At 41.2% G+C, this 25,998-nt stretch overlaps 1 protein-coding gene across 5 annotated transcripts in view; it reads left to right on the top strand.

Moving 5' to 3' along the window:
• ARSF (arylsulfatase F) overlaps positions 1–25,998 on the top strand; it is an 80,049-nt gene that overhangs the window by 12,113 nt on the left and 41,938 nt on the right. For 2 of the 5 annotated variants that reach the window (XM_054473105.1, XM_054473106.1), the window contains one exon: positions 23,492–23,530. In XM_054473105.1, coding sequence (XP_054329080.1) covers positions 23,520–23,530 — 11 coding nt within the window. In that variant the 5' untranslated portion in view covers positions 23,492–23,519. Of the gene's footprint in view, positions 1–22,404; positions 22,476–22,569; positions 22,645–23,491; positions 23,531–25,998 lie in introns of those variants that run through there. The other 3 variants (XM_054473103.2, XM_054473102.1, XM_054473104.2) reach the window with 3 other exon arrangements.

Consider the following 25,998-nt stretch of genomic DNA (forward strand, 5'->3'; position numbering starts at 1 on the left):
TGGTTTCAAACTCCTGGTCTCAAGCGATTTGCCTGCCTCGGCCTCCCAAAGTACTGGAATTACAGGCGTTAGCCACGGTGCTTGGCTGTGACCTTCGTTTTTAAATGCAGATGGAATCATGAATTATTTCTTGGCTACAAGAATTCTCTGAAGATGAAACAGGTTATAATTTTATTCGTGATGCTTTTAGTTGGCAACCTAATAGAAAAAGTTCTTTTTTCTGTTGTGATACACAAATTCTCTTGATAGTCAAAATTATGAATGTATTTATCTCTTGTTGTTTTGCTTCTGAGAAAACGGGAATCATGGTATTCTGATGATCAGAGATAATTTGACAAAGCCTGTAAATCTCCCTTATTTGGCATCCCATTGGGCTAAAACTATTTTTTCATTGCCAGTGCCCTGCTGCTAAAACTATACAAGCACCCTCACTCTAGACCCAGGGACTATCATGGAAGAGATGGGAGCGTGAGATTGTAGCAGCCAATTTTGAGAGACAGAATTAGTTCAGACCCTCCAAATCAAGGATGGATACACAGATGACTAAACAGCAGGTAAAACAAGCTGTTTTTGCCTCCTGGGTTATTACCCAACCCTTTACATCCATCCAAACCATAACAAATTTCCTGCTACCCATAGAATTAAAAGAAAATTACTGAGAGGATAAAGGTACCTCATGACAAAGCCTCCCTGATATAATACTCCAAGGTATGAGATTTATGTGTGTATATATATATATACACACACACACACACGTATATATTATATATATAGTATATATAATACATATAATATACGTATATGTATATTATATATGTATATATTATATATAATATACCTGTATTATATATATAATATACCTATATTATATATATATAAAATATATTTTTTTAGCTGACTTAAGACAAATTACTAAAAAGTCTATAAAAAGCATTACGGCACAACAAAATTCTCTAAATTCCTTAAAAATTCTCTAAATTCCGTAGTGTAAAAGGTTTTAACCATGCTTATATTTTGAGTAGCTAATAACGACATGTCTATAACTAAAACCGAGAACACAGTAGCTTGATGCATAGAAGGTAAAGAGAAGTTAATTTTGTAACCTCACTTATGGCTTTTGTTTTTTTGGCTTTCATATTGCTTAAAGAATTTTAAAGGTTGATGAATGTCTGTCCACCTTCATTCCCATCTGTCCTAGGACATTTAAGTTGGCTGTAAGTCTTTGGGCTCTAAGCCCCTTTGTTATTCTCTCACCAATGCACCACAATGTAGCAGTCTCTTGTAAGGTATCATCTGGAGTTCTTTGTCTCACAACCAAGAGAATTAAGGAGCATGGACACAAAGGGTGAGGTTGCAGCCAGAGTTTAATAAGCAAAAGAAGAAAGCTGTCCACCACGGAAACGGGGCCTAGAAGAGGGTTGCTGTTTCACAGTTGAATGCAAAGGCTTTTGTAAGAAACCTATGAGGGCTGGGCATCTTATTTGCACATGGTGCAAATTCCTGGTAGCTCCACAACATCCTCCTAGTGCATACACGGGCCCTTAGCTTGAGTTACTCTATACTGTTTTATTCTGCTTACTGCCCATGTGTCAGGGCACAGAATTTTCCATTGCAGGCATGTCTGGGCAAGTCACCTGTGCACCCTTTCTTATCTGTACAGCTGTGGGCATGTCTTAGGCAACCCCCTGTGCAAGTTCCCTTATCTGCAGTTCCTGCAGGCTGTTCTTTTGTTTGAAAGGATTCAACTGAGGACCCACCCTAACTGCCTGCCTGGCTAGTTTCTTCCTTCCTACTCTCTCACCTTGGCCATAGGGAATTCCATTGAGGGGCAGGATGGACCAGGAGCAGGTAGTCATGCCACCCTGGCAATGCTATGGAACAAAATTAAACTTTAATGGTCATTTATGTTGAAATGTGCAGATCGGAGTACAGGAGGCTAATAAGCAGTGAGACATGCCCAGGTTTGCATGTAAGTGAGAGGTAGGAGCTCTGATAGCACCAAGAGCTCAAACTGACCCCTAGTTGCTAGTAGACAAAATGAGGCAAACATTTGTAGAAAGATTTCTGGACAAACTTTGTTCATCCTACTTTTTATGGTTTAAATTTGAAAAACGGAAAATACAAAGATATGGAAACATAGTACCAGGTGCAATGGCTCATGTCTGTGGTCCCAGCACTTTGGGAGGCCAAGGCAGGTGGATTGCTTCAGTCCAGGAGTTCAAGGCCAGCCTGGGCAACATGGCAAAACCCCAACTCTACAAAAAATATAAAAAATTAGTTGAGTGTGGTGGTATGTGCCTGTACTCCCAACTTTAGTACAAGAGGTCCAGGACACAGTGAGCCATGATTATGCCATTGCACTCCAGCCTGGGTGACAGAGTAATACCTTGTCTCCAAAAAATAAAATAAAATAAATAAGAATACAGAAAAAATAGTAAGAAGAAAGTAACAAGACTCTATATTCCCATCACCCAGAAATAACACTGTTAAATTCCTGCCATATATTTTCATTATTCTTTTTATTAAAATAATCATTACTATTATTATTTTTTTTTTTACAAATGTGTGTCTGCTCATTGTATTAGTTATTTATGGTTGCCTAAAAAAAAAGTTATCCATTGCTGCCTATCAGAAATTTGTAGACATACCCCTTCAAGTGCCAGAGTCTGATATCTGGCCACAAATCTTCATACCCTTGTCACATGCAAAATATTGTTACCTCATTCCAAAGCCCCCAAAAGTCTCGTCCCATTATAGCATCAGGTTAGCGAGCAGAATCTCATTAGTTGAATCAGTTTTATTTATGGAAGAAGCCTCTTGAGTAATGTTCCTTAGATAAACCTCTTCAAATACATTATTATACATATAATTATGTATTATACATAATATATGGAGAGTATATATTATATATGGAGTGTAGATATATATAATGTGTGTATGTATATATATGATGTGTATTATATATGGAGTACATATATGGTGTATAAATGGTGCATATATATCTATCTGGTGTAAAAACATGGTGTATAGATTGGTGTGTGTATATATGTGTGTATACATATGTCATGTACATATATGTTGGATATATGTGTACATGGTGGGTATGTATCTATAGAGAGAGGGAATATATATTTATGTGGTATATGTAGTATGTATAGATGTATATGGTGGACCAGTATTTTATATGCAGTGTATATTATGTATACACAGAAACATACACACACACACCCCATATATACTATATGGATATATATGGATGGTTATGGTGTGTGTGCGTATATAAATATAGGGTGTGTATATATGGTATGTGTATATATGGTGTGAGTATATACATATATATGGTATGTATATATGGTATAGACTTATGTATATGGGATATGTAAAATGTACACATATAGTGTGCAGAGGTGTATAGACATATGGTGCACATGTATTTTGTATATGTTGGCTATATATAGTATATATATTGTAGGTGTAAACATATATATATATACACATATATATATACACATATATATGTGTATATATATTTCTTTTTTCTTTTTTTTGAGACAGAGTCTCACTGTGTGGCCCAGGCTGGAGTGCAATGGCACAATCTCAGCTCACTGCAATTTCTGCTGGGTTTCCTAACTTTATACCTTTCAACTCTAAAAGTGAGAAAAACATATGTAGTATTTACAGGGTTTTGATTGTGAGGAAGATGTAGTTGCCAAGGAGATTGAGGGAGAAACTGATCTTTAAGGTGTAGCATCTACTGTGCTCCACGTTCTATTTCTTTTCACGCAGGCACATACACCAGTTAGATGGGGAGAACATTCCTTGTGTCTTGCATATGTAGCAACAGAGACTAAGAGACAGGAAGGAGCTTGTCCAAAGATAGAGTTACATTTTTGGCAGAGGCAGAAATAGATGATCTAACTTCAAGGCTAATGGAACAGGTGTGGTCTTTCGAAGCCATTTCCACATGTCACCCTTCCTGATGACTTTTACTGAACAAGGAGTTGGGACAGCCTGGGATATCAGGGGAACCCGCCCCCAATAATTCAACGTTATTTCACGTAGGTTCTTTTCTACTTCCCTAAGTGTCAGCCGGTCTGAGAAATAAAGGGAAAGAGTAAAAAAGAGAGAAATTTTAAAGCTGGGTACCCGGGGAGACATCACATGTTGGCAGGTTCCGTGATGCCCCCCAAGCTGCAAAACAAGCAAGTTTTGATTAGTGATTTTCAAAGGGGAGGGAGTGTACGAATAGGGTGTGGGTCACAGAGGTCACGTGCTTCACAAGGTAATAAAATGTTACAAGGCAAATGGAGGCAGGGCAAGATCACAGGACCCAGGCGAAATTAAAATTGCTAATGAAGTTTCAGGCACGCATTGTCATTGATAACATCTTATCAGGAGACGGGGTTTGAGAGCAGACAACTGGTCTGACCAAAATTTATTAGGTGGGAATTTCCTTGTCCTAATAAACCTGGGCGTGCTACGGGAGACCGGGGCTTATTTCATCCCTTATCTACAACCGTAAAAGACAGACATTCTCAGAGTGGCCATTTCAGAGACCTCTCCCTAGGAACGCATTCTCTTTCTCAGGGCTGTTCCTTGCTGAGAAAAAGAATTCAGCAATATTTCTCCTATTTGCTTTTGAAAGAAGAGAAATATGGCTCTGTTCCACCCGGCTCTCAGGCAGCCAGACCTAATGGTTATCTCCCTTGTTCCCTGAATATTGCTGTTATCCTGTTCTTTTTCCAAGGTACCCAGATTTCATGTTGTTTAAACAATTTGTGCAGTTAGCACAATCATCACAGGGTCCTGAGGCGGCATACATCCTCAGCTTACAAAGATGATGGGATTAAGAGATTAAAGACAGGCATAGGAAATCACAAGAGTATTGATTAGGGAAGTGATAAATGTCCATGAAATCTTCACAATTTATGTTCAGAGATTGCAGTAAAGACAGGCGTAAGAAATTATAAAAGTATTAATTTGGGGAACTAATAAATGTCCATGAAATCTTCACAATTTATGTTCTTCTGCCGTGGCTTCGGGGTCCCTGACTTCCCACAACACTAGGAGATGGTCATGAAGGTTTCCCTCTAAGCACTGATCACAAAGAAGAGAAGATTTTTGCCTTCCAAAGTTATTAGTGTGTTCATTTTTATCTCTTAGGAAAAAAGTGGCAAAGTTGGAGACGGTGTACACTTTCCTTTATTGCTTGATTGAGGTTAAAAAATTGTCCAGGGATGGTGGCTCACTCCTGTAATCATGGCATTTTGAGAGCCCAAGGCCAAGGAGAGCTTGAGCCGAGAAGTTCAAGACCAGCCTGGGCAGCATAGCGAGACCTTGTCTCTACAAAAAAATAAAAAAATTAGCTGGGTGTGGTGGTGAACACCTGTAATCACATCTACTTGGGGGGCTGAGGTGGGAGGATTGCTTGAGCTCAGGAGCTGGAGGTTGCAGTGAGCCAAGATTATACCACTACACTCCAGCCTGGGCAACCAAGCGAGATGCTGTCTCAAAACAACAACAACAACAACAACAACAACAAGAACAACAAAAAGCAAAAAAGCTTGTATTCTGTTGTCACCCATCACATTATTTTTAACTAGTTTTATTTTAATCACTTATTGTTGAGTCACCTCTGAGATTTTCTATTCCAGTGGCGTCCTTATAAAATGAAGCTTCCTTGTCAACTGCACTTGTTATAACACCAAGCTTCTGCTAAGAAAAAACAAATGCATAACTCTGTATAACCTATATCCCATGACAGGGTCTATGCCTCGCTGTATTTAAGCATTCATTTTAGTTTTCAGCAATGTAGTACTTTCACCTACATTTTGTCAAATTCAAACACTTGCAATACTTCATTTATTTTTTCTGCATGTCCTTCATATTTTGGCTTTGCTAGTCCACTTTGGCCAAAAAGCTTTGATTCTTTAAGTATAGGCCTAAATATCCTATCTTAAGCATGGGTGTAATTTTCTTCTATTACCAACAGAGGTTCTTTTATAGTTTTTGAAATCACTGATTAAAAAGAAACAGCTCAAATTATATTCTACTGTAAAAATGATACATTCAGCCTGGGCACGGTCAGTCACATCTGTAATCACAACATGTTGGGAGGCTGAGGCAGGAGGATCACTTGAGTCCAGGAGTTGAGGCTGCAGTGAGCCGTGATCACACCACTGCACTCTAGCATGGGTGACAGTGAGACCCTGTCTCAAAAAGAAAAAAAAAGATACATTCAAAGAAGTCAAAATAAAACAGTATAAAACCTATCTCCCTGATTGCAGCTACCTTTTTTTATGCATACGCCTGCAATCCTTTTACACCTATCACACACTAAAAATGTTTTATAATTATTGTTATTGCACACAGAAGGCATCTAGGAATGTTTTAAAGAACGTGTCTCTCTGAAGTTCATCCTGCTTATCTAACTTGTCTATCAAGGAAATTATTTTCTTGATTATTATTGCTGAGAAAGACTGGGTGAGGTCGCTACCCCAGAATTAGCAGATGCAAATCAGGAGGTAGTGAACAGGCTGAAAATTAGCAAGTTCTGGCATGGGGTGAGGCAATTGCAGAAAATTGGTTTCCTGGGAACTATGCCCAGGAACTAGCCTGACATTGTGAGAAAGCTCCCAACATTCATAATGAGTTGCATATTAAATTCCAGGGGAGGGCACTGTAGGTGAGATGGACCTCATTTGGAAATACACTTTTTCAGACATTTTATTTAGGGAGAATTTCTGACATGTCCTCCGATAATTTGAACTTCCTTGATTTGCAGTTGTACATTGAGAGATCATTTCTTGGTCAAAATAAATGTTCAGCAGGTGTGAATGCTGTATCCACAACTTTTTTTTTTTGAGACAGTCTCACTCTGTTGCCCAGGGTGAAGTACAGTGGTGTGATTTCAGCTCACTGCAACCTCTGCCTCCCGAATTCAAGCAATTCTAGTGCCTCAGCCTCCCAAGTAGCTGGGATTACAGGCATGTGCCACCATGCCTGGCTAATTACAACTTAATTTTTAAATTTGGGCAGATTTACAAAACTATCAAGCTATTACCCTGCAGCATCCTTAGCCCTAAGCTTGTCACTACTTGTAATGTATTTTTATTTTATTTATTTATTTTTTGAGACAGTTTCATTCTTGTTGCCCAGGCTGGGGTGCAGTGGCATGATCGCGGCTCACTGCAGCCTCCACCTCCTGAGTTCAAGCGATTCTCTTGCCTCAGCCTTCCGGACCACAGGTGCATGCCACCACGCCTGGGTAATTTTTTTTTTTTTTTTTTTTTGAGATGGAGTTTCGTTCTTGTCATTCAGGCTAGAGTGCAATGGTGCGACCTTGGCTCACTGCAACCTCCACCTCCCAGGTTCAAGCGATTTTCCTGCCTCAGCCTCCCAAGTAGCTGGGATTACAGGTGCCCACCACCACACCCAGCTAATTTTTGTATTTTTAGTAGAGACAGGGTTTCACCATGTTGGCCAGGCTGGTCTCGAACTCCTGACCTCAGGTGATCCGCCTGCCTCGACCTTCCAAAGTGCTGGGATTACAGGCGTGAGCCACTGCACCCAGCCTACCTACTGGACTTTTTTTCTGAGACACACTGTAGTTTCTCAAGAAAGAATGCCTGTTCCTGGTCCCAGCTGCACACTCACTTTACAGTGTGTGCTGTACTTGGTCAAGTGTATTGATATTGAAACACAAGCCAGAGTGGATGGACCTTGGTCATAAATCATGGGGCAGATCTCCTTCACTGTCAGATAAAATCCAAATTCTCTGTTACTACCTCTAAGGTCCCAGCATTGATGATCTGTTCTTTTCTTCCTGAAGGGACATCACCCCTGGTTCTCAGGGTGTCTCCTCACAAGCTTCTTACAAATGCCTTTACTCAGGAATGTGGCTCCACAGTGACTTTTTTTATTAAAAAATTTGCAGCCTACAATCAGCCTCCTCTATTATTATTATTAATTGTTATTATCATTACTTGAAATAGGGGGAGAGTCTCACTATGTGGTCCAGACTGGTTTCAGACTCCTTGTCTCAAACCATCCTCTTGCCTTGACCTCCCACAGTACTGGGATGACAGGTGTGAGCCCCCGCACCTAAGTGTCTTCTTAAAACCCATGAAGTCTTTTAGGGCTGTCTACTTTTCTCTATGGAATTCAAATCGCTTAGTATTCATGAAAGTTTAGATAAGTTGGAAATAAACCCAGCCTTTAGGATCAACGCATGAAACTGCTCTCTTTTTTTTTTTTTTTTTGATAGAGTTTTGCTGTTGTTGCCCAGGCTGGAGTGCAATGGCAGGATCTCGGCTCACTGCACTCTCCGCCTCCCAGGTTCAAGCGATTCTCCTGCCTCAGCCTCCTGAGTAGCTGGGATTACAGGCATGTGCCACTACGCCTGGTTAATTTTTTTTTTTGTATTTAGTAGAGACAGGGTTTCACCATGTTGGTCGGGCTAGTCTTGAACTCCTGACCTCAGGCGATCTACCCACTTCAGCCTCCCAAAAGTGCTGGGATTACAGGCATGAGCCACCACACCCAGCCAAAACTGCACTTAAAATCCAATCTTTGGCCGGGCGCAGTGACACATGCCTGTAATCCCAGCACTTTGAGAGGCCAAGACGGGCGGATCACCTGAGGTCGGGAGTTTGAGACCAGCCTGATCAACATGGAGAAAACTCGTCTCTACTAAAAATACATAATTAGCCGAGCATGGTGGCACATGCCTGTAATCCCAGCTACTCGGAAGGCTGAGGCAAGAGTATCACTTGAACCTGGGAGGCGGAGGTTGCAGTGAGCCCTGATCACGCCACTGCACTCCAGCCTGGGCAACAAAAGCAAAACAGCGTTTCAAAAAAAAAAAAAAAAAAAAAAAAAATCTAATATTGTCCCCAATTCCTACTTTTGGGAGTAAACTATGCCTATTTCAAACTATTGCTGGACAAGATTGCCTGGTTTCTGCTTCCCCTTATCCCTCTTGTTCAAGTCAACCAGTCAGGAAATATAAAGAATGATCAAGGAAACCTCCAAGTTAATACAGAAATACGTATATATGGTGAATGCTGTCTGCACACAGCTTATGGCCCCATGGTACTAGCCATCATAGCACATGGCAAAGTTGTCCTATTGACTCTGCTGTCAGCCCCTGCATGGAAGACCAAATAAAGGTGCTGGGACAGAAGGATGAAAAGGAATCCTAGGATAGATATCTCATCTTCATTGTCGCTGGGTTGGATAATTCTGAAGGTCTGTTGTTGAATCTCAGTGTTTCTGCACAGGACTCAGCTTCAATAGCCCAGTGGCAAGCTGCTTCATAAGTACAACTTCTACTGGCTTCCTGCCTTTCCCTGTCTCTCTTCCTCTTTCCCTGATCAATGCTCCCTCAATTACCTCCCTAATAACCTACTTGGATTTAAGGTTTGAAAAAAAAATGCAGCATCATTCTTTTTGTCTTAAATTTTTAATTGAAAAATTTTTTTTTGAGATGGGATCTTGCTCTGTTGCCCAGGCTGTAGAATAGTGGTGGAATTACGGCTCATTGCAGCCTCAAACCCTTTGGCTGAAGCAATCCTTCCACCTCAGCCTCCTGAGTAACTGGGACCACAGGTGTGTACCACCATGCCTGGCTAATTTTTGTAAAATATTTTTTGTAGAGACAGGGTCTCACTAGTTGCCCAGGCTGGTCTCAAACTCCCAGGCTCAATCAATCTGCCTTTCTCAACCTCCCAAGGTGTTGGGATTACAGGCGTGAGCCACTGCACCGGGTCGCACCATCATTTTTTTTTTTTTGGAAATGAAGTTTCCCTCTGTCACCCAGGCTGGAGCACAGTGGCACTACCTAGGCTCACTGCAACCTCTGCCTCCTGGGTTCAAGTGATTATCCTGTCTCAGCCTCCTGAGTAGTTGGGATTACAGTCATGTGCCACCACACCCGGCTAATTTTTATATTTTTAGTAGAGACAGGGTTTCGCCCTGTTGGCCAGGCTGGTCTCGAACTCCTGGGCTCAAGCCATCTGCTTGCCTCAACTCCCAAAGTGCTGAGATTACAGGCGTGAGCCACCACTCCTGGACGAAGCATCATTCTTAATTTCAATGTCTAGTCTAGACATTTAAAACAATTGAACACATTGGATCGTATCAAAACAACATCTTGTTGAAGAGAATGACCCTCTCCACCCAACCTGAAATAGGTGGAGGCAGTGCTGACTTCATCTCAAATCTTAAACAAAATCTGCTTCACTCAATTTTCTTGTAGACAGGCCGACTGCTTTATTAGAAAACGGGAGAACATTGACCTTTTTCTATGATTCTCTTCCGATCACCCTAGGTAGAATTCCTTTCACTTTCTAACCTGTGTCTATTTCAACCCAGGATACATTAAGCTTGTTGTCTGTGACACTTTATTGAACTTTTTAATAGCCACGACTGACACTGATCCTCTCTCCTGAGAGAGGAGCTATTCTGATTCCATTCATTGTGACTCCAAAGTCGACCCTGGAAGTCAGATGCTCAGGTGGGATTTTATAAATATTCCATGAACAAATGTACTTTGGCTTTGGGGTAAAAGAGTCGGTTGCCCATCATTTGATAGATCCTTGGATATTTTTTCATAAAAAACACCCTAGCAGGTTGCTTATTGCAAAATGACATGTGTCATATCTTCTCTGGAGCTGAATATTGTTAAGCAAAATTTATATTAATGAGAAGCAAAAAAAAGTTTGTTTGTTTTGCTTTGCTTCAGCAAGAATTATCTGTTGCATCAGAAATGCAGGGAGCACTTTTGTTCTTTATTAGCGTTTTTTTCCCCAGAAACTCTGACATTACTAGGACAATTAGTCATCTGTGATCTGCTTAAAAGCTCCCTTCAGCTCCTGGAAGAGTGGGTGGTTCTGATTCTATTTCAGTAAGATGGTTTATGGAGCCCTCTTCATCCCATAATTCTGAAGAGTAACAGTCAGAATGTCTTATTAGGGGGCAGCTGAAATTGTCTAGGGAATGTGGCTAGGGAGTGTAGTTACCTTTACATCAAAGGCTATGCACAGGTAACACGCCAATCTTGATTTCACCCATGAGAAAAGTGAACTCCAATAATTTCAGGAATGTAGACGTGTCGATGATAAACATTGCATTTATTACAATTTCACTCTATTTCCTAGAAGAGGGAACATTATATTTCCTGGCCAGATGCTACCCTTTGAAAGAAATGCAAACTTTGATAAAACAGACATGCTATCAATTTACTTAGGGAGCTTTATCTTCACTGGGTCACTATACCCAGCATGACAATAAAGTCTTCCATGTATTTCTTGTCCTACTGGAAAAAAATACATAGAAAAGCTATGTACAAGGACTGTATTAAGATTCATCTATGTCTTTCAAAGATGGCAGGCAAGTGCCATTTCTGAACAATTTGGGTAAAGTCAGACACATGCACCTTACCCTGACAACCACTCAGTGGACACCAGAACATTGCAAATCATGACCTGTAATAGGACCGCCTTTGACTTACACAGCTCAGGAAACAACACTTGGTTTGGTCAAAGGTTTGTCCCTTCTCATTGTGTGTTCTAGTGTTTTCTTTTCCTGCCCTTATGACAGTTGTGTTCAATGGCATTATTGCATTAAACAGACATGACTGATTAGGTAGCATGAACCATAGTTTAGAATTTGGCTAAGTGTGGCTATGCTACTGTTTGTTTTTTCTTTTTCTTTTTTTAGGAGATAGGGTCTTGCTGTGTTGCCCAGGCTGGAGTACAGTGGCTATTCAGACATGTGATTCCACCACTGATCAGCACGGGAGTTTTGACCTGCTGCATTTGTGACTTAGGGTGGTTCACCAGGCCTTAGGCAGCCTGGTGGTCTTCTGCTCCTGGAACGTCACCATGTTGGTGCTGAACTTAGTGCAGACACTTGATCAGCCTAGTGCACCATAGCCCAGAACTTCTGGGCCCAAGCAATCCCCCACCTAAGTCTCCTGAGTAGCTGGGACCACAGGCAGGCTACTTGCTGTTTTTGTCAACATAAAAGGGAGTCAGAAAAGGCAGAACATATCAAGATCAGTAAATCTAGGCTGGGCATGATGGCTCACACCTATAATCACGGTGCTTCATGAGGCCAAAGCAGGAGGATTCTTTGAGGCCAGGAGTTCAAAACCAGCCTGAGCAATATAGAGAGACGTTGTCTCTACAAAAAAAATAGAAAATAAGGAAATTACCCAGGTGCAGTGGTGCATGCCTGTAGTTCCAGCCACTCCAGAGGCTGAGACTGGAGGATCTTTCAAGCTTAGGAGGCTGAGGCTGCAGTGAGCTCTTATCACACCAGTGCACTCCAGCTTGGGTGACAGAATGAGACCCTGTCTCTAAAAGAAAAAGAAAAAAAGAGATTAGTAAATTCTTTAGAAATCAAGATTTTACCATAAGCAGTTGCACGAAGGTGGAAAACCTTTCTGTGATTATAAGTAGGGATTCTGAAAGAAGTCCTCAAAGTGAATACTTATTCCATGGAGAAACATGTTGCGGGAAGTCAAGGACCCCAAACGGAAGGACCGGCTGAAGCCATGACAGAAGAAAGTGGATTATGAAGATTTTATGGACATTTATTAGTTCCCCAAATTAATACTTTTGTAATTTCTTATGCCTGTCTTTACTGCAATCTCTAAACATAAATTGTAAAGATTTCATGGACACTTATCACTTCCCCAGTCAATACCCTTGTGATTTCCTATGCCTGTCTTTACTTTAATCTCTTAATCCTGTCAGTTGAGGAGGATGTATATCGTTCCAGGACCCTGTAATAATTGCGTTAACTACAAAAATTGTACAGCATGTGTGTTTGAGCAATATGAAATGTGGGCACCCTGAAAAAAGAACAGGATAACAGCAATTGTTCAGGGAATAAGAGAGATAACCTTAAACTCTGACCGCCAGTGAGCTGGGCAGAACAGAGCCATATTTCTCTTCTTTCAAAAGCAAATGGGAGAAATATCACTGAATTCTTTTTCTCAGCATGGGATATCCCTGAGAAAGAGAATGCGCACCTAGGGGCAGGTCTCTGAACTGGTCCCCCCGGGGCGTACCTGTCTCTTATGGTTGAGACTGCAGGGGTGAAATAAACTCCAGTCTCCCATAGCGCTCCCAGGCTTATTAGGAAGAGGAAATTCCCACCTAAAAAATTTTGGTCAGACCGGTTGATCTCAAAACCTGTCTCCTGATAAGATGTTATCAATGACAATGGTGCCCGAAACTTCATTAGCAATTTTAATTTCACCTCGGTCCTGTGGTCCTGTGATCTCGCCCTGCCTCCACTTGCCTTGTGATATTCCATTACCCTGTTAAGTACTTGATGTCTGTCACCCACGCCTATTCGTATACTCCCTCCCCTTTTGAAACTCCCTAATAAAAACTTGCTGGTTTTTGTGGCTTGTGGGGCATCACGGATCCTACCAACTTGTGATATCTCCCCCGGACACCCAGCTTTAAAATTTCTCTCTTTTGTACTCTGTCCCTTTATTTCTCAAGCCAGCTGATGCTTAGGAAAATAGAAAAGAACCTACGTGATTATCGGGGCAGGTCCGCCGATATCTTTAGGTTTGTAAGGAGAAAAAGAAAGGTAATCAGGAGAAGTGTGATTAGTTAGATGGGTCTCCATTGCCATCAGGGAGGATTGATTTACACCCATTGTGATTTGGTGTGCCTGTTTCTGAGGAGTCGGCACAGATCTCACCACGTCTGAAGGCAGTCTCTGACACAGACGTCTCTTCACTGTGGTTTTGATTGTCAGTATTCACCTGAAGTTTGAGTTTTCTGGTGGATACCCAGACAGGGGATTGATGATCTCCTGGTGAAACACAAGCATATCCTCTTCCCCACCTTATGTAGAATAAGAGACAATATTTAAAGGTTTGGGGAAATCCTGTAAGGCAGTAATGACAGCAGTTAACTCTGCCTTTTGAGCAGAAGTATAAGAGGTAGAAATAAGTTTGTCTGTAGGACCTATATAGCCAGCATTGCCATTACTGGAGCCATCAATGAACACTGTAACAGCCTCAGGAATGGGTTGATTTTTGGTTAATCGAGGAACCGCCCAAGACATCATTTTTATAAAATGAAAAAATTTGTTTTTTGGATAATGATTGTCAATAACGCCAATAAAATCAGCCAAGTGAATCTGCCACAGTACAGAATGTTGAAAGGCAGCTTGAACTTCGAGCCAATTTAAAGGAACTACAATTACATTTGGATCAAATCCAGAAATTTGAAGTATTGTGCACCGAGCCTGTCCAATGAATATGGCTATTTGGTCTAGATAAACAGACAAAGTTTTCGACACAGAATGAGGAAGAAAACACCACTCCACTAAATCATTATGTTGAACTGTTAGTCCAGTAGGGGAGTGTAATGAAGCAAAAACCAGAGGCTGAAGAGGCTGAAATGACTGTACTCTAGATAACTGGGCGGTCTGGATTCTTTCCTCTACAAATTCCAGTTCTAGTAAAGCCTCAGGGGTCAAAGTCCTAGGGTTGTGGAGATCAGAATCTCCCCGCAGCATAGAGAACAAGTTAGACAGGGCATAGGTCGGAATGCCTAAAGTAGGTCTGAGTCCTGGAAGCTGGGAGGAGAGGAATCTGTAGAAAGCAGAGTCACTTAACTAATTCACCAATGAGACTGCAAACCGATGGTCATGGACCTGCCATGGGAATCTGAATTACAGACACTTTTATTCTTTGTATTTTATTGTTTGTGTTAAAAATGCAGCCAGGCACGGTGGTTCATGCTTGTAATCCCAGCACTTTGGGAGGCTGGGGTGGGTGGATCACCTGAGATCAGGAGTTTGAGACCAGCCTGACCAACATGGAGAAACCCCGTCTCTACTAAAAATACAAAAATTGGGATTCCATTCCAAGATGGCCAAATAGAAACAGCTCTGGTCTACAGCTCCCAGCGTGATCAACACAGAAAACGGGTGATTTCTGCATTTCCAACTGAGGTATCTGGTTCATCTAATTGGGACTGGTTGGACAGTGGGTGCAGCCCACAGAGGGCAAGCCGAAACAGGGCAGGGCATTGCCTCACCTGGGAAGTGTCAGGGGATTTCCCTTTCTTAGCCAAGGAAGCCGGGACAGACTGTACCTGGAAAATTGGGACACTCTTGCCCACATACTGCACTTTCCCAATGGTCTTAGCAAAGAGCACACCAGGAGATTATATCTTGCACCTGGCTTGGCAGGTCCCACGCCCACAGAGCCTTGCTCACTGCTAGCACAGCAGTCTGAGATCGAACTGTGAGGCGGCAGCCTGGCTGGGGCGGGGGGGCATCAAACATTGCTGAGGCTTGAGTAGGTAAACAAAGCGGCCAGGGAAGCTCGAACTGGGCAGAGCCCACTGCAGCTCAGCAAGGCCTATTGCCTCTGTAGATTCCACCTCTGGGGGCAGGGTATAGCTGAACAAAAGGCAGCAGAAACTTCTGCAGACTTAAACATCCCTGTCTGACAGCTCTGAAGAGAGCAGTGGTTCTCCCAGCATGGTGTTTGAGCTCTGAGAATGGACAGACTGCCTCCTCAAGTGGGTCCCTGACCCCGTTGTAGCCTAACTGGGAGACACCTCCCAGTAGGGGCCAACTGACACCTCATACAGGTGGTGCCCCTCTGGGACAAAGCTTCCAGAGGAAGGATCAGGCAGCAATATTTGCTGTTCTGCAATATTTGCTGTTCTGCAGCCTCCACTGGTGATATCCAGGCAAACAGGGTCTGGAGTGGACCTCCAGCAAACTCCAACAGACCTGCAGCTGAGGGACCTGACTGTCAGAAGGAAAACTAACGAACAGAAAGGAATAGCATCAACATCAACAAAAAGGACATCCACACCAAAATTCCATCTGTAGGTCACCAACATCAAAGACAAAAGGTAGATAAAACCACAAAGATGGAGAGAAACCAGAGCAGAAAAGCTGAAAATTCTAAAAACCAGAGTGCCTCTTCTCCTCCAAAGGATTGCAGCTCCTCACCAGCAACGGAACAAAGCTGGATGGAGAATGACTTTGACGAGCTGACAGAAGTAGGCTTCAGAAAGTCGGTAATAACAAACTTCTCCGAGCTAAAGGAAATGATCGAACCCATCATAAGGAAGCTAAAAACCTTGAAAAAAGATTAGACGAATAGCTAACTAGAATAAATAGTGTAGAGAAGACCTTAAATGACCTGATGGAGCTGAAAACCATGGCACAAGAGCTATGTGATGCATGCACAAGCTTCAATAGCCGATTCGATCAAGTGGAAGAAAGGGTGTCAGTGATTGAAGATCAAATTAATGAAATAAAGTGATAAGAGAAGTTTAGAGAAAAAAGAGTAAAAAGAAAAGAACAAAGCCTCCAAGAAATATGGGACTATGTGAAAAGAACAAATCTACATCTGATTGGTGTACCTGAAAGTGACAGGGAGAATGGAACCAAGTTGGAAAACACTCATCAGGATATTATCCAGGAGAACTTCCCCAACCTAGCAAGGCAGGCCAACATTCAAATTCAGGAAATACAGAGAACGCCACAAAGATACTCCTCGAGAAGACACATAATTGTCAGATTCACCAAAGTTGAAATGAAGGAAAAAATGTTAAGGGCAGCCAGAGAGAAAGGTCGGGTTACCCACAAAGGGAAGCCCATCAGACTAACAGCGGATCTCTCAGCAGAAACTCTACAAGTCAGAAGAGAGTGGCAGCCAATATTCAACATTCTTAAAGAAAAGAATTTTCAATCCAGAATTTCATATCCAGCCAAACTAAGCTTCACAAGTGAAGGAGAAATAAAATCCTTTACAGACAAGCAAATGCTGAGAGATTTTGTCACCACCAGGCCTGCCCTACAAGACCTCCTGAAGGAAGCACTAAACATGGAAAGGAACAACCAGTACCAGCCACTGCAAAAACATGCCAAATTGTAAAGGCCATCGATGCTAGGAAGAAACTGCATCAACTAACGAGCAAAATAACCAGCTAACATCATAATGACAGGATCAAATTAACACATAACAATATTAACCTTAAATGTAAATGGGCTAACTGCCCTGATTAAAAGACACAGACTGGCAAATTGGATAAAGAGTCAAGACCCAACAGTGTGTTGTATTCAGGAGACCCATCTCATGTGCAGAGACACATGTAGGCTCAAAATAAAGGGATGGAGGAAGATCTACCAAGCAAATGGAAAGCAAAAAAAAGCAGAGGTTACAATCCTAGTCTCTGATAAAACAGACTTTAAACCAACAAAGATCAAAAGAGACAAAGAAGGACATTACATAATGGTAAAGGGATCAATTCAACAAGAAGAGCTAACTATCCTAAATATATATGCACCCAATACAGGAACACCCAGATTCATAAAGCAAGTCCTGAGTAACCTACAAAGAGACTTAGACTTCCACACAATAATAATGGAAGACTTTAACACTCCACTGTCAATATTAGACAGACAGATCAAAGAGACAGAAGGTTAACAAGGATATCCAGGACTTGAATTCAGCTCTGCACCAAGTGGACCTAATAGACATCTACAGAACTCTCCACCCCAAATTCTTCTCAGCACCACATCGCACTTATTCCAAAACTGACCACATAGTTGGAAGTAAAGCACTCCTCAGCAAATGTAAAAGAACAGAAATCACAACAAACTGTCTCTCAGACCACAGTGCAATCAAATTAGAACTCAGGATTAAGAAACTCACTCAAAACTGCTCAACTACATGGAAACTGAACAACCTGCTCCTGAATGACTACTGGGTACATAATGAAATGAAGGCAGAAATAAAGATGTTCTTTGAAACCAATGAGAACAAAGACACAACATACCAGAATCTCTGGGACACATTTAAAGCAGTGTGTAGAGGGAAATTTATAGCACTAAATGCCCACAAAAGAAAGCAGGAAAGATCCAAAATTGACACCCTAACATCACAATGAAAAGAACTAGAGAAGCAAGAGCAAATAAATTCAAAAGCTAGCAGAAGGCAAGAAATAACTAAGATCAGGGCAGAGCTGAAGGAGATAGAGACACGAAAACCTTTCAAAAAAAATCAATGAATCCAGGAGCTGGTTTTTCGAAAAGATCAACAAAATTGATAGACTGCTAACAACACTAATAAAGAAGAAAAGAGAGAAGAATCAAATAGACGCAATAAAAAATGATAAAGGGGATATCACCACCAATCCCACAGAAATACAGACTACCATCAGAGAATACTCTACGCAAATGAACTAGAAAATCTAGAAGAAATGGATAAATTCCTCGACACATACACCCTCCCAAGACTAAACCAGGAAGAAATTGAATCTCTGAATAGACCAATAACAGGCTCTGAAATTGAGGCAATAATTAATAGCCTACCAACCAAAAAAAGTCCAGGACCAGATGGATTCACAGCCAAATTCTACCAGAGGTACAAAGAGGAGCTGGTACCATTACTTCTGAAACTATTCCAATCAATAGAAAAGGAGGGAATCCTCCCTAACTCATTTTATGAGGCCAACATCATCCTGATACCAAAGCCTGGCAGAGACACAACAAAAAAAGAGAATTTTAGATCAATATCCCTGATGAACATCAGTGCAAAAATCCTCAATAAAATACTGGCAAACCAAATCCAGCAGCACATCAAAAAGCTTATCCACCACAGTCAAGTTGGCTTCATCCCTGGGATGCAAGGCTGGTTCAACATACGCAAATCAGTAAACGTAATCCATCACATAAACAGAACCATCAACAAAAACCACATGATTATCTCAATAGATGCAGAAAAGGCCTTTGACAAAATTCAGCAGTCCTTCATGCTAAAAACTCTCAATAAACTAGGTATTGATGGGACGTATCTCAGAATAATAAGAGCTATTTATGACAAACTCACAGCCAATATCATACTGAATGGGCAAAAACTGGAAGCATTCCCTTTGAAAACTGGCACAAGACAGGGATGCTCTCTCTCACCACTCCTATTCAACATAGTGTTGGAAGTTCTGGTCAGGGCAATCAGGCAAGAGAAAGAAATAAAGGGTATTCAATTAGGAAACGAGAAAGTCAAATTGTCCCTGTTTGCAGACGACATGATTGTATATTTAGAAAACCCCATCGTCTCAGCCCAAAATCTCCTTAAGCTGATAAGCAACTTCAGCAAAGTCTCAGGATACAAAATCAATGTGCAAAAATCACAAGCATTCCTGTACAACAATAACAGACAAACAGAGAGCCAAATCATGAGTGAACTCCCATTCACAATTGCTACAAAGAGAATAAAATACCTAGGAATCCAACTTACAAGGGATGTGAAGGACCTCTTCAAGGAGAACTACAAACCACTGCTCAACGAAATGAAAGGACACAAACAAATGGAAGAACATTCCATGCTCATGGTTAGGAAGAATCAATATCATGAAAATGGCCATACTGCCCAAGGTAATTTATAGATTCAATGTCATCTCCATCAAGCTACCAATGACTTTCTTCACAGAATTGGGAAAAACGACTTTAAAGTTCATATGGAACCAAAAAAGAGCCCACATTGCCAGGTCAATCCTAAGCAAAAAGAACAAAGCCGGAGGCACCATGCTACCTGACTTCAAACTATACTACAAGGCTACAGTAACCAAAACAGCATGGTACTCATACCAAAACAGAGATATAGACCAATGGAACAGAACAGAAGCCTCAGAAATAACACCACACATCTACCACCATCTGATCTTTGACAAACCTGACAAAAACCAGAAATGGGGGAAAGATTCCCTATTTAATAAATGGTGCTGGGAAAACTGGCTAGTCATATGTAGAAAGTTGAAACTGGATCCCTTCCTTACACTTTATACAAAATTAATTCAAGATGGATTAAAGACTTAAATGTTAGACCTAAACCATACAAACCCTAGAAGAAAACCTAGGCAATACCATTCAGGACATAGGCATGGGCAAGGACTTCATGTCTAAAACACCAAAAGCAATGGCAACAAAAGCCAAAATAGACAAATGGGATCTAATTAAACTAAAGAGCTTCTGCACAGCAAAAGAAACTACCATCAGAGTGAACAGGCAACCTACAGAATGGGAGAACATTTTTGCAGTCTACCCATCTGACAAAGGGCTAATATCCAAAATCTACAAAGAACATAAACAAATTTACAAGAAAAAAACAAAAAACCCCATCAAAAAGTGGGCAAAGGATATGAACAGACACTTCTCAAATGAAGACGTTTATGCAGCCAACAGACACATGAAAAAATGCTCATCATCACTAGTCATCAGAGAAATGCAAATCAAAACCACAATGAGATACCATCTCACACCAGTTAGAATGGGGATCATTAAAAAGTCAGGAAACAACAGATCCTGGAGAGGATGTGGAGAAATAGGAACACTTTTACACTGTTGGTGGGAGTGTAAACTAGTTCAACCATTGTGGAAGACAGTGTGGCAATTCCTCAAGGATCTAGAGCTAGCAATACCATTTGACCCAGTAATCCCATTACTGGGTATATACCCAAAGCATTATAAATCATGCTACTGTAAAGACACATGCACAGTATTCACAATAGCAAAGACTTGGAACCAACCCAAATGTCCATCAATGATAGACTGGATTAAGAAAACATGGCACATATACACCATGGAATACTATGCAGCCATTAAAAAGGATGAGTTCATGTCTTTTGCAGGGACATGGATGAAGCTGGAAACCATCATTCTGAGCAAACTATCACAAGGACAGAAAACCAAACACTGCATGTTCTCACTCATAGGTGGTAATTGAACAATGAGAACACTTGGACACAGGGTGGGGGACATCATACACTGGGCCTGTGGTGGGGTAGGGGGAGGGATAGCATTGGGAGAGATACCTAATGTAAATGACGGGTTGATGGATGTGGCAGGCCAGCATGGCACATGTATACCTATGTAACGAGCCTGCACGTTGTGCACATGTACCCTAGAACTTAAAGTATAAGAAAAATAAATAAATAAATAAATAAAATAAAATCAGGAGAAAAAAAAATTGGCCAGGCATGGTGGCAGGTGCCTGTAATTCCAGCTACTCAGGAGGCTGAGGCAGGAAAATCGTTTAAGACCAGGAGGCAGAGATTTTAGTGAGCTGAGATCGTGCTGCTACACTCCAGCTTGGGCAACAGAGTGAGACTCTATCTCAAAAAAAAAAAATGCACATGCTCTTTATATGTAAATTTTCATTTTAGGGAATAAGTTCACATCTTCTTAACGTATATTATTTTGGTGTTTTTAGACAATTCCAGTTCAAAATTCCTCTCCAGGTACATTTACCTGAAGAAATCTGCATCTCTGGTCTGATGCAAGATCTGGTTTCCAGGCTGGGCGCAGTGGCTCTCGCCTGTAATCCCAGCACTTTGGGAGGCCAAGATGGGAGGATTGCTTGAGCCCAGGAGTTTGAGACCAGCCTGGGCAACAGAGTGAGATTATGTAAAAATACAAAAATTATCCATGGACTAGTGGGTGCCTGTAGTCCCAGCTATTCAGGAGGCTAAAGCAGGAGGATCACTCGAGCCTGGAAGTCGAGGCTGCAGTGAGCTGTGATCACCATAATTTTACTCCAGCCTGGGTAATAGAGAGACAACCAGTCTCAAAAACAAAACAAAACAAAATCTGGTTTCTAGAGTTTATAGAATCATACAATAGCATGTTTAATGGAGTGTTCCATCTCACAAGATGGTGTTCGGTTTAGAGAGGGTTATGTATGCCCTCTGATATTCTCAAATCTTTATTTAAAATGCTGGGAGAGTTGCTATCTGGCTTTGCATCAGTGTTTAATATAATAGCCATCCATTTGGGGTGGGTGTTGATGAACAGCACACCTGCCATCTTCCAAATTATACCCCACACTTTGTCTTGTTGAATATTATTAAGATATAAAGACAGGGAAGACCTTCCATTTCCCTCCCACCTACCCACCACCTTTAATTGGGAGCACAGATGTCCCTGAGGCACTGCTATAGACCATGAGGTCACCGCAAGGCAAGGGACATCAAACAGGATTGCTCTGGCTCAAAACAGCCAGTCTTAATTCTGGTGCGATGAATGGCTTTGGTGGTCGTCACAGATAAGAACATTCAGCGTCAGCAAGAAAGGCTGTAGGTATTTGGCTGAATGTAATGTTTTGTTGTTGGTGTGCTGTTGTTTTTTTTCTTTTCCTGGATGTGTAGTTGCACATGCGGGGTGCATGTAGGAGTTGCACATGCGGGGTGCATGTAGGAGTTGCAAATGCGGGGTGCAGATTGCCTCATTTGCACATTAGCAACAGGAACCATCTGGGTGAGCCTAGCATGGACCAGCCCTCCCGTGGGAGAGAGAGGTGAGATGGAGCAGCTAATGCTTTCGTAATGATTCGAGGCAGCTGCCAGAAGAGGCAAAGCCTTTGCAGAACAGCCTGTCTGTTCTGTTTCTAGACATTAGAGAGATAATACGGCTGATAGGTGAGTTGGGGAAGGCTTGTTTGGATACGTTTTCTCAGCTTTTTTTTTTTTTTTTTTAACCTCTGATTGAAATGGGCAGAGTCCAAAGATCCATTGACCTATTGTATTCTGAAACTCAATGGATCAGGTTAGGCACTGAGAAATTGATTCCAAACCAATTTTAGCGTGAGTAAGTTTCTCTCCTTTCTGTTACTCTCATACCCTTTCTTCTTTCTTCCCTCCCTCCCTCTCTTCCTTTTTCTTTCTTAACCAAGAACGTGTGTGTGTGTGTGAGTGTGCGTGCGTGTGTGTCTGTGTAGTGTGTGTAGTATGTGACCAGAGCATCCATGCTTTGGAGCAAAATGAATTTAAGGAGGAATGCGTTTGTATTTTGTCCTTAGTGTTATTTTAAGGTACAAATATGGGTAATAACTTGCAGACTACAGATGGGCTTTTCTTTCATTGTAATGCATTTGGCTGTCATATCCCTTAGTCCTAACCCCTCTGCCACTGCCAATTAAATATAACCATTAGTCATTCAGTGGTTTCTGCATTTTGCAGTCAAAAAAGAGGCAGCTCATTTTGATTAATTGCCTCTTTCCTTATTCAGGACACAGAAGCTTTCTGAGTTTAAACTTTTAGGCTTGGCAGGACATTGAGACAATTCTCTGGGGCCAGCATGTTTCAGGGCAGGTTTTGCCACTGAGACAATTCATCCAAGAGCCCCAGGAGAATGGCTTCAACCTGGGAGGCAGAGGTTGCAGTGAGCTGAGATGGCGCCACTGCACTCCAGCCTGGGTGACAGCGAGACTCTGGCTCAAAAAAAAAAAAAAAAAAGATCAAAAGAATGAACTCATGGAAAGTCCAGGATTTGTGCAGTAGTGGCCTTGGAAAATCGATTTAAAAACGTCGGAATTAGGGATATGGCTCCCAAATCTAGTGAGAATTTCATGCTGGGAACTAATTTAATTGACACATGAATGATACTTTTTTTTTTTTTTTGGTCTTTTTAATCTTGTCTGTGTCTTCTGCCAAAGACAACAAGAAGGTATTCCGAGCTGCACAATGAGACCCAGGTAGGTAAAGCCGCATACTGCATTGTGAGCACATTGAATCTAATGTATAATTCTGTGTATTTGTGAATCCAGCCTTATAGGTAGAGGCATTTAATATCATCTGCCTTTTTTTCTTTTTTCTTTTTCTTTTCTTGTAACCTACTATGAGTCAACATGCTGTCTTTATATGGCTGGCCATAAGATGTCTAAGTTCATTCTCTCGACTTAGTAAGTGTGTAAGTTTTTTAAAAAGGTAGGAGTTAGGCAATTGATAGAGATGTAAACTGTAAATTTCCAACAGATACATATGAGTTTATGTTTATTTTTATTTATTTTAGAGACAGGGTTTCACAGGGCTTTGCTCTGTCACCCAGGGTAGATGACAGTGGTGCAGTCATAGCTCACTGCAACCTCCAACTCCTGGGCTCAAGAGATCCTCCAGCCTCAGCCTCCAGAGCAGCTGGGACCTCAGGTGCTTATCACCATGCCCAGCTAATTTTTTATTTTTATTTTTTGTAGAGACAGGTTCTCATTTTGTTGCCCAGGTTGGTCTTGAACTCCTGGGCTCAAGGAATCCTCCCGCCTCAGCCTCTCAAAGTGCTGGGATTACAGGTGTGAGCCACTATTGTACCCAGCCGTATACATGATTTTAAAGTATTGTAAAAACAGGAGGTGATAAAAAAATTCAACTAACTTTGCATAGATGAAAAGCATTTCTGTCACTTCGGGGATTTGGCCCACAGTCCTGAGCATGTAGCTTTTGCCTGCAAGACATTCTCAATCTTCAAGGAGATGTTTGCATACAGCAAAAAAATTGTAATCTTCTGTGGGTATCATTGTTTCAGAGTATTTACAAAGGACTCTGAGAGCCAATAGGGATGAACTCCTGTTTGTATTTTTCCTCTCAGAGGAGATATTTGAAGTGGGTTTTGAAATATGTATAGAGATGAGACAGGAATTGAATCAATAATCCACATGTCCAATATTCATTACCTGATAACTGAGTAGGGATATGCTGAGAAGAGCGTCATGTGTTTCCTTAAGAAAATATGACCTCAGCCAGGACTGAGCAAAACTATGAAGTGGACTCAGGTGGTCCTCAGATTCCACGTTTCTTTCTTTTCCTCAATTCAGTTCTTTCCCCAACTTCCACTTTTCCTTTACTTGGTAATTCCTTATTTTATTTTATTTGTTTATTTTTTTGCTTGTTTTTCTTTTCTCCAACCAAAGCTGCTATTCTCACATTTTTTTTTTCTTTTGAGGGTCTCGTCCTGTAGCCCAGGCTAGAGTGCAGTGGCGCAATCTCAGCTCACTGCAGCCTTGAACTCCTGAGCTCAAGCGATCCTCCCACCTCAGCCTCCAGAGTAGCTGGGACTACAGGCATGCACCACCACACCCAGCTCATTTTTATATTTTTTGTAGGGATGGGGTCTCACTATGTTGCCCAGGCTGGTGACGAACTGATTCTCCTGCCTCAGCCTCCCAAAGAGCTGGGATTACAGGTGTAAGCCACTGCAACCTGACTTTTTAAAAATTTGGAGTAATGATAAATTGCATGTATTTATTCTTTTTATATTATGAATATTTTATTTTTATTTTTTCTTTTTTAAATTCATTTTTCTTTTTAATTTTTTTCCTTTTTAAATTTCTTTTTCTTTTTTTATTGTCCCTTGAGTCAAAAAAACTGACATATAAACATTGCATAGATTTATGGTGTACAACTTGATGTTTTGAGCATTTTGGAATAGCTCAATTATGCTAATGCATGTTACCTCATCCACTTACCTATTTGTGATGAGAACACTTTGAGTAGATTTTATCAGTAATTTTCAACTCTAAAATACATTCTTATTAACTATAGTCACCACAAGTACAATAGATTCTTTGAACTTATTTCTCCTGTCAAATTGAAATTTTGTATCCTTCGACCAACATCTCCGCAACCCCTCCACTGGCCCCCCAGCTCCTAGCAGGCGTCATTCTATCCTTTCCTTCTATGAGATCAACCTTTTGAGATTTCACATAGAAGTGAGATCATGTGGTACTGGTGTTTCTGTGCCAGGCTTATTTTCCTTAGCATAATGACCTCCAGGTTCATCCACGTTGTTGTAAATGACAGAATTTCATTCTTTTTTAAGGCTGTATAGTATTCCACGGTGTATATGTACCACATTTTCTTTATCCATTCATCCAATGATGGACACTGAGGTTGATTTCACAGTTTGGCCACTGTGAATAGTACTGTAAGGATCACACACACCCACACGCCCTTAAATTAGAATAAAAATTCTAATTTTAGGATTAAGTTAAGGTTAAATCTCTTACCCGTAGAGACTCATTTAAGTCCCTTAAATGAGGTTAAGTCCCTGGAAGAGGGAGTTAACCTCAGGAGTCTTATCATCTCCATCCTCTGCAATGATTTGCCTCTGAGTACATGTTTTCAGACTTCCCTCCTGGAAGGGCATCTACTTTAGCCTTTTAAAAAAATT

This window comes from Pongo pygmaeus, chromosome X, assembly GCF_028885625.2.
Source record: "Pongo pygmaeus isolate AG05252 chromosome X, NHGRI_mPonPyg2-v2.0_pri, whole genome shotgun sequence".
In the NCBI taxonomy this organism is placed as follows: Eukaryota; Metazoa; Chordata; class Mammalia; order Primates; family Hominidae; genus Pongo; species Pongo pygmaeus.